Here is an 11576-nt window from a genome sequence, read left to right on the forward strand (position 1 = left end):
ATGTGTATGTATGTATATAAATGGACCCGTCGACTTGGTAGGTTCGGACTTTACGTTTCTGTCGGGCACGGGTGCCCCCGTGAGCCACATCGTGCTGGATCCGCTGGAAGTGGCCATCGTCACAATCAATGCGACACAGTTGGAGCGCAACATGACCTACGACGACCACTACCAGATCTCTATCTACAAAAACTGCAAGCCATGTCCACCTTTGTACCAGTGCAACTTTTACATGGACCCTGTCGGGTGTACGTACCCGTTCAACGACAACAGCACCGGACAAACCATGTACGACTCGTGCATGTCCATGTATCACGGTGACTCGGCCATCTGCGACGCCAACGCTTTGTTCTGCGAGACCCGCGGCCGTGTGCGCCCGGACGGGTCGGTTGTGCCCGTTCCCGGCTGCTGCTCGTGCGAACGCCTCGACATGCCCGTGTTCTTTGACGCGAACCGCCCCGTGCTCGGGTTTCCAGACGATAAGCACGGTATGATTCAGTTTACCATCTCGGCCGTGGCGCAGACCGAGCTCACGATCGTCGTCGAGTTGCTGCACGGGTTATACTACAACGGTTTCGAGGCTACGTTCGTCCCGACCAACGTCGACGTGTCCATCTTCACGCCGTCCCGCGCACGGTACACGCCCGAAGTGCCAACGACCGACTCGTTCTTCAGCGTACTCGTGCAGGACGACTTTGACGCGATGGCGCTGCCGCTCAACCTGCCCATGTCCAAGGTCCGGACCCCCAAGGAGATGACGTTCCAGTCACACATGGAGCGGTCTGTATTCATCGATCGCGTGTCCGACATTCTCGTGGGGGACCCGTCGTTCGCCGGGCGGCACGGCTTGACGCGGCTGTCACATGCACAGGCGATGCTAGGCGCGACCATCTCCAACGACTCGCAGCTCCTCTGGAACGACTTTCTCGGTCTCGACCTGGTTCCGGACGGTGTGGGGGACGTGGCCTTCTCGGACGCGTGGTGGCTCAAGGCCCAGCCGAACGGCCTCACGTACTTGGCCATGCCGTACTTGCCCTTCTTCAGCGCGTGCGCCGGGTATGACTCGCACATGTCGATAGCCAAGCTGCTCGAATCGCACCCAGACTGCGACTTTGTCGAGTACAACGCCACCCATGAAGTGGACGAACTCATCTGGCGCAAGATGACGGTGCCGCTGGCGGACGAGTGCTCGGTCTTCAACCTTAACGGCATCGACCTACAGTGTGTGTTTGAGGAAAACTTAGCCGGGGGGTCCGACAAGCCGCGGTGGTACGAAGTGGACTCGGGCACGCCCTTGTTCCACCTGACAAAGTACCCCATCCCCGTCCACAACTTTATCGGCAACGACAGCGTCGCGTCGCCCATCTACTGGGGCCAAACCTCCACGTTTGACAACTTGATTGGCACCACGGACCTCATCACCGTCAGTGGTACGACATCTGGATTCTAGCTTTGTACTTATACTTTCTAACGTTCGGGTTTCAATTTGATTTGTGATAGTCGGGCCAGACAGCAACGGATACCCGCTGGTCGTGCCCCAAACAGTCACGCTCACGATTCATTATTACCAAATCCTCAAAGGATACAAGATCTTTGTGAATGCCCAAATCGACTTTGACGACCAGTGCGTCATCTCGAACGTCGACGCCGACGTCCTAAATGCCGCCGCAAATGGTACCTTGTTATCTGTAAAATACATGACTTCTTATTTCGTTGGTTCTTGTATAGACATTTACCCGTGTGAGAAGAACGTGGTCACGGGCGAAATTCTGTCCAAGGGGTACACGCTCAGCGTCATGTTTAGCGCGCTGCCGTGGATGGATCTGCTCAATCAGTTCCAGTTCTCGTTCCAAGTGTATGTGATGCTGTTTTCAATCATTGGCGCGGGGTCGGTCGTCCAAGGCGTACGTATGCAACTAACTATAGATAGAATCATACCACCACCACTCGAACGATGTCTCACATCGATTGTTGGACCTGACATGGGCACTCGTGTGTGTGTGTGCTGTAGTACTTTATCTACCTCATCAATCGGCTGTTTACAAAGATGCGGCACCCGCCGCCGTTCCGACTCGTGCAGTTCATCAAGGCCACGGCGCCCCAGCCGACGATGGGCATGGTCTACGTCACGCTGCCCACCGCCGCGTGCTCCATGCTTCTCTACACTTGGTGGAACGTCTTCAAGTCTTCGCACCCGGTTGTGAACCCCAATCTGTTTTCGTTCGAGCACATTTCCGGCGACTGGCTGTACATTAGCGCATTGGACGTGGCCCATATCAAGCTATTCAAGGCGGGAAGGCTTGGGACGTCGGTGGTGGCACTGGGGGTGTACATGCTGCTGCTGGGGGCCAAACTCATGCTGCCAGATCACATGGATCCGCAGAAAGAAGACAACATTATGAACCAGAACGCGCTGCAGATGGAACCCACCGATCCATTTGCATTGCGCGACATCCCCAGCGCCGGCAACGACAAAGAAGAAGACGAAGATGGGTACTGGAACCCACTGCTGTGGAAGCGCATGAACTTGCTGCTCGTGACGGCCATCACGGTGCTCACGCAGCTGTTTATTTGGGAGTTTTCGTACTCGTCGCTGTTCACGACCAACTGCTACCAGTTCCTCGTCGTGTACAAGATCCTTGAGCACTTGTACGACAGTTTCTTTGAAGCGTTCTTGGGGGATGCGTTCCTTACGCAGCCGGTGGCAGTGGTCGTCGCGGTCACGGAGGGGCTCATCACGATGGCGGCGCCCGACTTTTTCGGGTTCGTCATGAGTTTTATCATCATGCAGAGCATCATGATCATCGAGCGGCTGTTCTTTAACCCGTTCCTGGCGTACTGCACGGCTATGATGCCCAAGTGGAAGCGGCAGCTGCATCGCATGTTCCGCAAGAAGCGACGGCGAACGCGCGACCAAAAGGCGGCCGAGGAAGCCGAGTGGCGCAAGATCTGCCAGGACATCGAAGAAAAGGCCACGGGCATCGAAGCCATCATCGACGCGTACAACAATTACGCCGGTGAAACCGCGTCGCTGTTTCTGAACCCGCTTGTGATGGCGTTCATTTACGTGTTTGCCCGGGAGACGCAGATCCCGGCGCTGTACTCGATCTTGGAGACCGATTTAAGCTACTACATTCTGTTTTCAATGGTCACGTTGCCATTTGCAACCGTGCTGGACGTGGTGCTGTGGAACACGCAAGAGCTGATCCACGGGTGGAAAGCGTTCGAGTACGCGACGTACCAGCGCCACCGGTTCTCGATCCGCAAGGAGCGGTGGCAGATGAACATGAAAGTCAAGGACAAGTCGCTCGAAGAGGAGTTCCAGACCGTGGACGTGCTGTGCTTTTCGTCGCAGTACTACTTTCTCACGTTTCTGTACGCGTCTGGTGTGCTGTTTGTCATGTTTGGCGCGAGTATTTGGATCCGAAAGCAGTACAATCCCCTCGGCGACCGCCTCTTTGTCGTGATTGTGGTCATGGTGTTCGCTATGGGTGTGGCTGTGACCAACGTCTCGTTTTACATTGGCAACAAGCTGCGTATTTGGGTGCCCAGGGCGCTGCGGGGCACCATCGACGACGACATCGCAGCAAAACTGGCGCTCGGGGCCGGCCGCCAGGAAGACTTGGAGCTGGAACGCATGGAGATGCAAGCGCTCAACTCGGAGCGATTCCGCCATCGGTTTCTTGAGAAGAACCGGCCGTGGATTCTCCAGCACATGGTCGAGCTGTTCACGCCCCGAACGCTGCAACTGCCCGGACCTTTGAACGACGGCAAGCCGGCGGTCGAGTACGTCCGTGACATTTACAACGAGCTCATGAACATGGGCGAGGGCCGGCGACTCAAGGGCGACCGCAGCGACATCAGCTCAGACGACGAGGACGAGCTGTTCAAGCAACGCCGAAACTGGTCCAACGTGCCGGTGGAAGGCACGACCAAGGACCTGGCGCTGTTCTGGCTCGCCAAAGCCAGAAAACGGCGGCTGTTTGGCAAGTTTATCGGCGGGATCCTGCTCGGGAAGAAGGAAGACACGTGCAAAGTGTGCCAGAAACAAGAGGCCGGCGGGTACGTGATGAGCGTCGACATCGCCACACCCGACGGACTCGAACAAGACAAGCTCGGCCTCGACCGACTTATCAGGGGCTTCGAGGGCCAGTACGGCGACACCGAGGCCGACGCGGACCTGTGGAAAGCCTACTTTCGCCAGCACGCGACCTTTATCACGCTCTGCAACGTGTGCACGTCCGCGTTGGAGCAGAAACGCCTCGCGAGGCTGGTACAGCCCGTCGGGTACGATGGTTCTATCGATTTAGAAGGTTCAACTGCCAACTAATATGCTAATTCTTGGCTGCTGTGTAGCAAGCAAACCAAGACCCGCGCCGACGACTTGAGCTCGGACGAAGAGGACGGCGGGCAGGACATGGTGTTTGAGGCGATGGTTGTGAGCCGGACGTCGGTGGAAGGCCGCGCGATGAGCAAGTGGTTGCAGGCAGCGCGGAAGCGGCTCGGAGGGGTATTTCCGCGCGAGAATGCGCGGGTCGAAATGGAGGCGTACGCCGAGCGCATGCGAGCCAAGAAGGCACGCAAGACAAAGAAGAAGCGGCCAGACTCGGACGACGACGACCCGAGCGTGCACTGGAAGGTCAACTTGACCGAGGCATCGCGGGCGCTGCTGCTGCGCTGGGTGTGGCAGGCCCGCGAAGACCAGTACAAGGTGTTCCGCGAAAAGGGAATGAAGCTGCGGGCGACGGTCGCGGCGGTCGCGGCCAAGATGCACGAGGTGGACGACTGGTTTTTCAGCAAAGAGATGCGCGTGGAAGGTGTGACGCTCAAGTCGACGGCGGAGACGCTGACGGAGGACCAACTGGCGCTGGAGGATGACATTGACGTGAAGAAGCGCGCGATGGTGCAAGAGCTGGACGTGTATGTGAATGAGAAGCGCGCGGCCATGACCAAGGAGTCGGATCTGTTCAATAACATGGTCGAATCTGAGCGAGCGGCGCTCAAGACCAAGGTCACGGCGCGGGAAACCGAGCTGCTCGAAGAAAAGAAGCGGAAGGAAGTCGAGTTTCTCGAGATTCAAAAGCAAGCCAAGGCCGACAACGGCGGGCGTGTGCCACCCATGCTCCTGCAAGAGCACCGCGCGTACTTGGTCAAGATGGACGACGATCGGCGCAAGGAACGCGACGACGCCGAGGTGTTGGCAGGCGAGAAAGAGAATCAAAAGCAGGACGCGTTCAATCGGAAGCTTGCACTCAGCGAGGCCGGCATCATCAACCGGCAAGCGTTGACGGCGCATCGGCTCCTGGCGCTGCGGAAGGACATGATGAACACTTTGCGCATGCAGGAGAAAAGCTGGCAGAACAAGGCCAGCGGGTGGCTCGAGAAGGCCACGCGGAAGGTGGCCGTGAAGGAGCAGGAGGACGCCGAGAACGCGCTCGCGATGAAAAAGCGCAAAAAGGTGTAACCGTTGAATTTGTACATTGTATTTAGGGTTTTTAACCCTAAATAAAAGATGCTAAATATGGGGTATTTGATCTAATTACCCTAAATATATATATTATGTTGTGGGGGGTTTGGATTTATCGCGCTGTTGCCTTCGAGATTTTTCACAAGCGAAGACATGAGTGACCGCTTTGAGATTCTCGAGGAGACGTCCCACGTGCCCGAGAAGGCAGCGAAGGAAGTCGAGCCTAACGACGATGTCCATGACTTGAATGAGCTGATGGACGAGTTGAGTGTGGAGACGAAGGATGTGAAGAAGGCGTCTGAGGCGAAGGAACAAGGCAACGAGTACGTGTACGAAGCCATCGCATGCGAGTTCACATGCGCGGTTGTTTGGTGTAGGTTCTTCAAAGCAGGTCGATACTTGGATGCCTACGACTTGTACTCAAAGGCCCTTCGCCTCTGTCCATTAGAAGACGAATATGCGTACAACAAGGTACAGTCCGTTTCTCATGATCGTCACAACTCGGAGCAACGTCCCTACATGACCGCAATAGGCCGTGTACTTTAGCAACCGTGCGGCGTGTCTTCTCCACTTGGTACGTCACCACCACCGTCATCCACGTCTTGCCTTCCTCACGCTGTTTCATCATGTAGGGCCGGCCTGAGGAATCAATCGAAGACTGCACCATGGCCATCACAAGTTCCCCCAAATATGTCAAGGTACAAACTACCTCCAAACCAGCGACACATATGACGTCATCATTTGCCTAGGCGTACATGCGCCGCTCTCAAGCGTACGAGAAGTTGGACAAGATGGACGAAGCGCTCCAAGGTTTCTGCATCTCTCTCGCTTCTCCATACCACTGGACTCATCATGATATGTATGTAGATGTCAAGGCGGTGCTCGAGATCGACGCCACAATCCCATCCGCCATCGACGCAGAGAAGCGTCTGTCGGCGGTGGTGGCGGAGCGACAGGAGAAGATGAAGGCGGAGATGCTGGACAAGCTCAAGGGCTTTGGCAACACGATCTTGGGCAAGTTTGGCCTGAGCACGGACAACTTCCAGATGGTCCAAGACCCCACGACCGGGTCGTACAACATCAACTTTTCACAAACGAAAAAGCCTTAAAGAAGCGTGTTATAATACCGGTCTCCATAGTCGCCCAAGCCTGGTACGATGTACTTGTACTCGTTCAGATCTGGATCCAAAGCGCTCGTGATGATCTTGATATGGGGGAATTCCTCGAACACGGCGTGGATGCCATGGGGGCACGCCACGACATTCGCAAACACAATGTTCTGCTCTTCCACGCCCGCATTGATCAATGTCTAAAAGGGATTCGTGGCCATTGGATAACAAGGAATTCGTGGCCATTTGGAAGGAATTCGTGGCCATTTGGAAGGAATTCGTGGCCATTTGGAAGGAATTCGTGGCCATTTGGACAGTGGTTGGTATGTACCTGAATCGCGAGCTTGGCACTTCCGCCTGTCGCCAACATGGGGTCCACCAGCAGCACGCGCCCATACCCGGCAATCCGCGGCGGGAGCTTGGAGTAGAACAAGATGGGCGACTTTTCAATCGTGTTTTCGTTTCGCTGGATGAGGATTTTGCCTTCGATATGATAAGCCAAGAACAGATGACGAGTGAGCGAGCGAGTGACGTACCCACGGCGATGCTCGGCACGCAATGCAGCACTGCATCAAGCAAAGCATCTCCCGCTCGAATTATGGACACCGCGCACACATTGTTGGTAGGCACCATGCCAGAGTACTCGGCGCCGGTGGGCGTCCACACCGTCGCGTACTCCATGGCGCAGGACGCCAGGGATTCCTCTGCCAAGATGCTACATGGGAAGCGTTAGAAAAGGAGAAGGAGTCGCTTCTATCAACCGCATGAGCCGGTCGGCAAAGTGCTTGAACTGCGCGTGCGGCGTGCGGCGATCGCGCAGCATGAGATGGAGCGACTTGAGCGACTTCATGTTGAGCACTTCGAGACGGGAGTACTGCGCCTCCAACGCAGATGTCGTGGTGCGCGCGCGCTTTTCCTTGGCCTTCTTGCCGCCCCATGGCGCAGTCCGGGTTGCTTCCTTCGCCGCGACCTCTTCCGCAGTCGGCTTGATGCCGAGCTTGTACTCCTTTTCGACACGAATGATGCGGCCACAACCCACATGCAGGAGCTGACGTATCTCATTCTGCGAAAAGTCCTTCATCAACAGGTCTTTGATCATCTCGTCCGCAACGACAAACTCGGGGTCCTTGATGCTGCGACTGAGCGCGTTGAACTTCTCCGAATACTCATTCGCGATGTCCTCGCTCCCGAGCTTCTGCACCGCGCGCCGCCGCGCATTCTCGTTCTTCCCCGTCTGATCTAAGCGGTACTTGGTCGACTTGATCGAGTCCGAGTCGTCGTCCAACAGGTCATGGTCGTCGTGGGTATTCATGGCGGCGCCCCAGAGCTCCTTTCACTGATTGGTTTACGCAGCAAGAAACCTCTTTCTATTTATGTTTAACGTCAAGTACTCTTTTTCGCAGGTAATTTGCACACAAGGTTGGGTGCTGACATGCATCGAGCGTGTGGTAGTGGTGGTCACGGAGGTGGTACTGGCGTGGTCGCTGCCGATGTCGCCGCGCTGTCCGGGGAAGGCGGCGGTGTCGTCTCTCGGTTCTGTGACGAATTAGGTTCGTGAATGGGCTCCATGGTTTCCTGTCGAATGACGGCTTGGTGCGTCACGACCACGTCTTCGGGCTTGATCAGCGTCGACGTGTCGTCGGCCTTCTTGTGTAGACTGCTAAACCTCCTCGCGGCAATCGCCACCACCACACTCGTCTACCTCTTTACATGAGTACGCATCATCGCACAAGTCATTTGCATGCAACAACGGACATACCCGGAACCGCGCGTGCATGCTTCGCACATACACGTTGAGGCCTCCGCGCAACGAACACTGGAGAGGCAGGGTCGGCGCCGATTCATGTGCAAACCATGGATGCTGCAGCGCTTCCTTCGCCGACAACCGCTTCGTCGGGTCTCGACACAGCAGGCGTCGGATCAAGTCCTTAGCGTCCGCGGACACATCGCCCCATCCCATGGTCTCGAGGTTCACCATCTGAAACGTCAGAATACCGGCTACGATGGCTCTAGGGTACAGTAGTAAAGTGATGGTCGTAAGAGTTCACCATTAGACCTTTACGTACTCCTTGCTGTACCGGCCATTGGGGTCGAACGGGTGCATGGCGGACAGCATAATGTACAGGATGACGCCGACACTCCACATGTCGCGCTTGGAGTTCGCGGCGTAAGGCGCGTCGTCGTCCGCCGCCCCAAGCACTTCAGGTGCGCAGTACGCCCACGTGAGGCCATCTTTGTCCACGAGGCGCTTGGCCTGCAGAGCATCCCGTGGTCATCAACAACAGATTGGTTTGGAACTGTACCGATATGATAGCTGACATGCTGAAGTCCGCGAGCTTCACGCGCGCCTTCTGCGCATGCTTGGATGTGACCAGCAGGTTTTCTGGCTTCAGATCGCCGTGGACGATGCCTTGGTTGTGCAGAAACTCCAACGCCAGCAGCGTATCGCGAGTGAATTTCCGAGCGATTTCTTCCGAGTACGCCCCATCCTATACCCGACTGTGAGAACTTCAAGTGCACATTGCACTTTGCATACTCGAATGAGGAGCTGGAAAAGTTCACCACCGCTCGCGTATTCCATGACCACGCACACAAACTCGTCCTAGACGCAGGTGTAACTAAGGATGAAGGATGTATGGGATCCATACCGTCTCGTACGTTCCTTTGAGCTCAATCACGTTCGGATGGACGTCCAGCATCTTCATGACGGACACTTCATGCTGCCACTCGTGTCGGGCCGCGTCCTTGACGATCATTTTGATGGCCACGACGTCCCCCGACGCCTTGTGTTTGGCCCGGAACACCTTGGAGTGCGAACCCTTGCCAATGTACGCGTTGCCTTCGAACACAAAGGCCGTCTCGGACATCACCGCGCCATGGCCACTGCAACACAGTCCCATGAGCTGCGTGCTAAAATCCACCTGTTACGACCGTTTCATCGACGGTTTCACATTTATGGATTTGATGCATTTGATTGGTGGAAAGTACCATGGTTATTCAGTGCAAGGACCGACATTCTGACACCGCAAGTTCCCATTCTCCCGATTTGACATTAGCGCATCATGGGGCTCTTCGAAATGATTCCGTCGCTGGTAGACTGGGCGTGGACGTTTGTACAGCCAGAGTACGAGCTCTTACGACTGGCCAAGAAAGGAGATCATGCTGCGGTGGCCGCATACCTCCTGCAACACTCGACGGAACAAGTCCAAGCAGCTGCCAACTACATCGACGCCGCTGGCCGGTCGCCCCTTGTCGTGGTGTGCCGCGAAGGACATGTGGAATGTCTTCATATGATGCTGCAACACCCTATATTTCACGCGATGTTTCCCGCATATGCAGATGGAAATGGGAATACCCTTCTCCATCATGCATGTTTCCAAGGCCAAGCCGAAGTTGTCCGGTACCTCCTCCAACAAAGCGTTGCCGCGTGTCGGTTGAACCACAGATTGCAATCCCCCCTCGATGCCGCAAGAACTCGTTTCCATGACGAAGAGTTCGCTCCAAGTCGATTCCTTACCTGCATCGACATGCTTGAACAGGTACGGTGACGTTACTACTGTACCTTCTCCATCCATCCACCCATCATCGTTCTCCGAACGTTGGTGTTCTAGCGATGCACGATCTTTGAAGGGTGGCTCTACGAAAGCACTGACAACTTTGCCTCCAACATACTCGGGGTCAGCTCGCTCCAGTCTTGGAAGCGGCGGTGCGTGCGTCCCTTGATCTGCAAGCCGTCGCTTGACCTTCCATGGATCCCATTAGGTACTGCGTCGTTCTCGAGACCGCGCTTCCTTCGTACGTCGAAATGGTGTTTTATGGCTTCACCGCGCAAAAAGGACACCCGTCCGAGTGGACGCGGTCGTTTACCCCCACGTACGACACTGCCACCTACTTTTATTTATTTCATTTATTATTTTCATTTATTATTATTTATTTCATTTATTATTTATTCGCATGTATTCTAAAATTCTAGGTCGCTTGTACTCGCGCGCATCGACGACGACATTGCGTTCAACAGCAAGCAAAAGATCTTCAACAGCAAGCAGTTTGCATTCTCCCTTCCATGCCGCAAGAAGGCCGTCGCCGCGCCCGTCACGGACGTCCACGGCTTCAACGCGTTGGCGTCCATGGAATTTGCCGCCGTGGACGCCGACGGCTACGACTCATGGAGCCACTTTTTCGTGGTGGGGGCGGTACGTTGTGATCATCTGTAACCCTTAGCTTCTGTAGCTAATTTACGATCTAGCATCGTCATAACTCACCTGGGCGATCCTTGGCGCTTCGCCCGCCGCCGCATGAGGCCGTTGCACTTGCCGCGCCCAGCGCCCCGTCCATGGAATCGATTCATTTTGAAGAAGTGGTCAAGCCGGCAGTGGCGCCGCCGCCGCCGTCGGGGGACGAGTGCGTCGTGTGCTTTGACGGACCCATCGAAGCCGTCTGCGTGCCGTGCGGTCATCACGTCATGTGCATGGACTGTGCCAACGCGGTCATGGGCGCGGGCGGTGAGTGCCCCGTCTGCCGCGCCACCCTTTGCCAAGTGATCAAGTTGTTTCGCGCCTAATATTATTTCTAATACTACAATGAATAGTATATTACCATGTTAAGGATTTTATCGTAACGTTGTGCTATTGTATTGTCGATTTTTCGAAATTCGAGATCAATGACCAGAAGAACCAAATCAGCAGACAATCGATTGACGAATCAAAACACAGAACACGAATCAAGTAGCCAATCAATGATCGCAAGAAATCCATCGAAGGGTAAATCAGCACAAAAGTCCAAGTGGTGGGTAAAGGACGAAACACTACTATTTAATCTTACTATTAATAGTACTTTGTCACTGGGTCTGGACCACACCCCGATTTTTGCCCCAATAATATTTCGAAAATATATTTGGTTCCGAAGTAATTCGAAGGATTTGGTTGTCATGAATTGTAATATTTCGAAAATTATATTTGGTTCCGAAGTAATTCGAAGGATTTGGTTGTCAACTATTATTG

General features: G+C 55.0%; 5 protein-coding genes across 8 annotated transcripts in view; 3 read left to right on the plus strand and 2 right to left on the minus strand.

The window, feature by feature from the left end:
* Nucleotides 1-5569, plus strand: part of H257_15484 — a gene marked incomplete at its 5' end in the record, with an annotated part of 39426 nt that extends 33857 nt beyond the window's left edge. The window contains 5 exons of one of the 2 annotated variants that reach the window (XM_009843604.1): nucleotides 42-1430; nucleotides 1501-1674; nucleotides 1729-1904; nucleotides 2012-4287; nucleotides 4357-5569. In XM_009843604.1, coding sequence (XP_009841906.1) covers nucleotides 42-1430; nucleotides 1501-1674; nucleotides 1729-1904; nucleotides 2012-4287; nucleotides 4357-5464 — 5123 coding nt within the window. In that variant the 3' untranslated portion in view covers nucleotides 5465-5569. Of the gene's footprint in view, nucleotides 1-41; nucleotides 1431-1500; nucleotides 1675-1728; nucleotides 1905-2011 lie in introns of both variants that reach the window. The other variant, XM_009843605.1, reaches the window with a different exon arrangement.
* Nucleotides 5570-5584: 15 nt separating this feature from the next.
* Nucleotides 5585-6646, plus strand: H257_15485 (hypothetical protein). The gene is made up of 6 exons (XM_009843606.1): nucleotides 5585-5790; nucleotides 5845-5938; nucleotides 6000-6041; nucleotides 6100-6165; nucleotides 6217-6277; nucleotides 6335-6646. Exons 1-6 carry the CDS (start codon nucleotides 5621-5623, stop codon nucleotides 6574-6576), a joined length of 675 nt encoding a protein of 224 aa, XP_009841908.1. The 5' UTR covers nucleotides 5585-5620; the 3' UTR covers nucleotides 6577-6646.
* H257_15486 (uracil phosphoribosyltransferase) lies at nucleotides 6569-7903 on the minus strand. Its single transcript, XM_009843607.1, has 4 exons — nucleotides 7338-7903; nucleotides 7113-7291; nucleotides 6908-7059; nucleotides 6569-6776 (listed from the first exon to the last, which is right to left on the minus strand). Exons 1-4 carry the CDS (start codon nucleotides 7886-7888, stop codon nucleotides 6573-6575), a joined length of 1086 nt encoding a protein of 361 aa, XP_009841909.1. The 5' UTR covers nucleotides 7889-7903; the 3' UTR covers nucleotides 6569-6572.
* A 13-nt stretch (nucleotides 7904-7916) lies between these two features.
* Nucleotides 7917-9493, minus strand: H257_15487. 2 transcript variants are annotated; one of them, XM_009843608.1, is made up of 6 exons: nucleotides 9225-9493; nucleotides 9113-9178; nucleotides 8880-9065; nucleotides 8643-8830; nucleotides 8336-8585; nucleotides 7917-8274 (listed from the first exon to the last, which is right to left on the minus strand). In XM_009843608.1, exons 1-6 carry the CDS (start codon nucleotides 9474-9476, stop codon nucleotides 8035-8037), a joined length of 1182 nt encoding a protein of 393 aa, XP_009841910.1. In that variant the 5' UTR covers nucleotides 9477-9493; the 3' UTR covers nucleotides 7917-8034. The 2 variants fall into 2 exon arrangements, with proteins under 2 accessions (XP_009841910.1, XP_009841911.1); XM_009843609.1 differs by having other exon boundaries at nucleotides 7917-8585.
* Nucleotides 9494-9611: 118 nt separating this feature from the next.
* H257_15488 lies at nucleotides 9612-11299 on the plus strand. Of its 2 annotated transcripts, XM_009843610.1 has the most exons (5): nucleotides 9612-10115; nucleotides 10188-10282; nucleotides 10339-10449; nucleotides 10550-10769; nucleotides 10823-11299. In XM_009843610.1, exons 1-5 carry the CDS (start codon nucleotides 9639-9641, stop codon nucleotides 11135-11137), a joined length of 1218 nt encoding a protein of 405 aa, XP_009841912.1. In that variant the 5' UTR covers nucleotides 9612-9638; the 3' UTR covers nucleotides 11138-11299. The 2 variants fall into 2 exon arrangements, with proteins under 2 accessions (XP_009841912.1, XP_009841913.1); XM_009843611.1 differs by having other exon boundaries at nucleotides 10550-11299.
* Nucleotides 11300-11576: the final 277 nt, after the last annotated feature.

The sequence above is a fragment of the Aphanomyces astaci genome (genome assembly GCF_000520075.1).
Source record: "Aphanomyces astaci strain APO3 unplaced genomic scaffold supercont1.70, whole genome shotgun sequence".
Classification (NCBI taxonomy): Eukaryota; Oomycota; class Saprolegniomycetes; order Saprolegniales; family Verrucalvaceae; genus Aphanomyces; species Aphanomyces astaci.

Bases quoted from the DNA above. Each gene is read 5' to 3' on its own strand.
- H257_15485 (XM_009843606.1), top strand. From the start codon at position 5,621: ATGAGTGACCGCTTTGAGATTCTCGAGGAGACGTCCCACGTGCCCGAG. The intron at 5,791-5,844 runs GTACGTGTACGA...TGTTTGGTGTAG, and splicing joins GCGAAGGAACAAGGCAACGA to GTTCTTCAAAGCAGGTCGAT. The intron at 6,166-6,216 runs GTACAAACTACC...TCATTTGCCTAG, and splicing joins GTTCCCCCAAATATGTCAAG to GCGTACATGCGCCGCTCTCA.
- H257_15486 (XM_009843607.1), bottom strand. From the start codon at position 7,888: ATGAATACCCACGACGACCATGACCTGTTGGACGACGACTCGGACTCG. The intron at 7,292-7,337 runs GTTGATAGAAGC...CTTCCCATGTAG, and splicing joins TTTGCCGACCGGCTCATGCG to CATCTTGGCAGAGGAATCCC. The intron at 7,060-7,112 runs GTACGTCACTCG...ATCATATCGAAG, and splicing joins CGTGCCGAGCATCGCCGTGG to GCAAAATCCTCATCCAGCGA.
- H257_15487 (XM_009843608.1), bottom strand. From the start codon at position 9,476: ATGGGACTGTGTTGCAGTGGCCATGGCGCGGTGATGTCCGAGACGGCC. The intron at 9,066-9,112 runs GTATGCAAAGTG...AGTCGGGTATAG, and splicing joins TTTTCCAGCTCCTCATTCGA to GATGGGGCGTACTCGGAAGA. The intron at 8,586-8,642 runs GTACGTAAAGGT...ACTGTACCCTAG, and splicing joins AATGGCCGGTACAGCAAGGA to AGCCATCGTAGCCGGTATTC.
- H257_15488 (XM_009843610.1), top strand. From the start codon at position 9,639: ATGGGGCTCTTCGAAATGATTCCGTCGCTGGTAGACTGGGCGTGGACG. The intron at 10,116-10,187 runs GTACGGTGACGT...TTGGTGTTCTAG, and splicing joins GCATCGACATGCTTGAACAG to CGATGCACGATCTTTGAAGG. The intron at 10,283-10,338 runs GTGCGTGCGTCC...GGATCCCATTAG, and splicing joins CTCCAGTCTTGGAAGCGGCG to GTACTGCGTCGTTCTCGAGA.